This window comes from Hyperoodon ampullatus (genome assembly GCF_949752795.1).
Source record: "Hyperoodon ampullatus genome assembly, chromosome: X".
NCBI lineage: Eukaryota > Metazoa > Chordata > Mammalia > Artiodactyla > Ziphiidae > Hyperoodon > Hyperoodon ampullatus.
In genome coordinates, this window is record NC_136913.1 from 49,164,609 (window position 1) to 49,167,174 (window position 2,566).

The 2,566-nt window shown below is 46.3% G+C and overlaps 1 protein-coding gene across 1 annotated transcript; it reads left to right on the forward strand.

Moving 5' to 3' along the window:
- Positions 1 to 497: 497 nt before the first annotated feature.
- On the forward strand, positions 498 to 1,430 carry FOXR2 (forkhead box R2; the record flags this gene model as incomplete). The annotated part of the gene is made up of 1 exon (XM_079727816.1): positions 498 to 1,430. One exon carries the CDS (start codon positions 498 to 500, stop codon positions 1,428 to 1,430), a length of 933 nt encoding a protein of 310 aa, XP_079583942.1.
- Between the last annotated feature and the right edge of the window lie 1,136 nt (positions 1,431 to 2,566).

Consider the following 2,566-nt stretch of genomic DNA (forward strand, 5'->3'; position numbering starts at 1 on the left):
ATCATTGAGACATTGGTGCCCCCTTTTCCAGTACTTCTATCTGGCCTTCCGATAAACTCTCTAGATGAGATATACTGCATCAAAACCGGTGGCTTGGGGCTTCCCTGGTGGTGCAGTGGTTGAGAGTATGCCTGCTGATGCAGAGGACGCGGGTTCGAGCCCTGGTCTGGGAGGATCCCACATGCCGTGGAGCAACTAGGCCCATGAGCCACAACTACTGAGCCTGCGTGTCTGGAGCCTGTGCTCCGCAACAAGGGAGGCCATGATAGTGAGAGGCCCGCGCACCGCGATGAAGAGTGGCCCCCGCTTGCTGCAACTGGAGAAAGCCCTTGCACAGAAACGAAGACCCAACGCAGCCAAAAATAAATAAATAAATAATAATTAAAAATGAATATCTGCTTATAAAAAAAAACCAGTGGCTCAACAAGGGCTTTGAGAAGTGTCTCAGAGACCTCTGTCCTTTCGGAAGTCTCTCTCCACCTATCTTTCCACTGAAGATGGATCTAAAAATAAAAAATCCTGAGTTCTGGTACAGTCTCCATGGCCAGGTCCCAGGGCTGCTGGACTGGGACATAGGAAATGAGTTCTTCCTGCCTTGCACCACAGACCAGTGCCCCTTAGCTGAGCAGAACCTTGCCAAATACAGACTCACAGTAATGGAGACTGTAAAATTACCTCAAGATAGGAGACCCAGTCCTGAAAAAGATAGTCCTAACTCTGAACCCAACCTGTGGATGTGGGTGAATCCCAACATTTTGTGCCCCCTTGGCAGCCAGGAGGCCCCAAAGCCCAGTAAGAAAAAGGATCTGGCAAGCATACATCCTTCCCCTCAGCTACTCCCAAAGGATGAAGTGTCTAACTGCTCAGAGACCACAGTGATGGAGTCCCTGCCATCTTCCTGCAGCAAGCAGTCTCCCCCACAGAAGAAGTTCACCTCTTCCCCCAGTGCCTGGGAGCTCACAGAAGAGGAACAAGACAACAACACCTCTGTGGCCCTCCAATCCCCAAACAAAGGGGAGTGCTTCCAGAGCCAGAAGCTATGGCAAGGCGACATCCGGGAGAGGAAGTCCTGGCCCCAGCCGCCCCTCAGTTGCAGTCAACTAATTGCTCTGGCACTAAGAAACGGCCCCCCATGTGGCCTCCGTGTGCAAGAGATCTACAGTTTCACCCAACAGCATTTCCCCTTTTTCTGGACAGCTCCAGGTAGCTGGAAGAACAACATCCGCCGCAACCTCTGCTTCCTGAGCAGATTTGAGAAGACGCCAGTGCATGGGACCAATGCAAGGACAAGGTCTGTACTCTGGAGGCTTACTGAGGAGGGACACTGCCACTTTCAGAAGAAGACTCGTGCCTTAGCCTCCTCTAAGAGGGAGAGCATTCAACAGTGCATGAGCCAGCCAGATATGATGACCTCCCTCTTTGACCTTTGAACAACCACTGCTCCATTTCTGGAACACTGCCATCCTTACTGTGCCTACCTATGACTTGATTGGCCCTCATTAATCCCTAAGCTTACCCCACCTGCTAGGTGCCAAGCCTGTATTTAACTACTGCTAGAAGGATGGTATTAAATAAAGTGAGAGGTGGATACAGAGGAGGCAAAAGCATGGAAATTTGCATAAGGGCAGTGGCAGTTGTTCTGCATTTTGAGCACAGGTAGGAAATCCTAGGAACAACGGCATGGAAGTTAAGGAGGGAAGGACATATTTAATGAAAAAAGGAATTCTGTTTACTGGAGAGTATGCTGGCCCATGAAAGCAAATGGTGGAGTATAAAGCCTCAAATGCAGGATGGATCTAGGCCTTCGAGAGTCTCAAATGCCATGTGATGATGTATATGCTTAAAGAGAACTGGGTATGATGTTCAAAGCCTAAAGAGTCAAATGTCCCCCTTCTACCATTCATCAGCTATATCACCTTTTTGGTGACCCATTTTACCCTTCAGGGCCTTACTTTTCTCTTTCTGATCCTGGACTTCTCAGGCTTGTTCTGTTGCCATCCAACTCCAGTACTGGCAAATAATTCCAAGCAGCTACTTTTAGTTTGGATATTGAAAGCCTTTGAATTGAGCCTGTATTTACCCCAAGCCTTTTGATGACAAAACTTTGCTTTCCATTCTTTCAGTTATCAAACCTTTATTGAAGAAATATCAGTGTGTCAAGGTCCATCTTAGGTGCTGAGTTTAGTGGGAGACAGACATATAAACAGATATTTGTAATATAAATGTAATGAAATAGTTGTACAAGGTTGCCATGAAAATGGGGAGATATTTTTTTCCTAGGAAAGGCATTGTAAAGGAAATACCTTTTGAGCTACTTTTGAAGAATAAATAAGGATTTGGTGGGCATATAAACTAGAGAAAAGACATTACAGAAGCAACAGTGTGAACAAAGAAAATGCAGTGTTTGGGGGAATGGTAGAAAGTTCAATGCGGCTTAGTTATGTTAGAGACAAGAGTCACAAGAAAGGTAAGCAAGAGGTCTTTCCTGTACTACTTAGATGTTTGACTTTGTCTTGTGGGTTATTAGGAACTAGGAGGTATAAGTGGTGTTTACTAAAAATAAAAA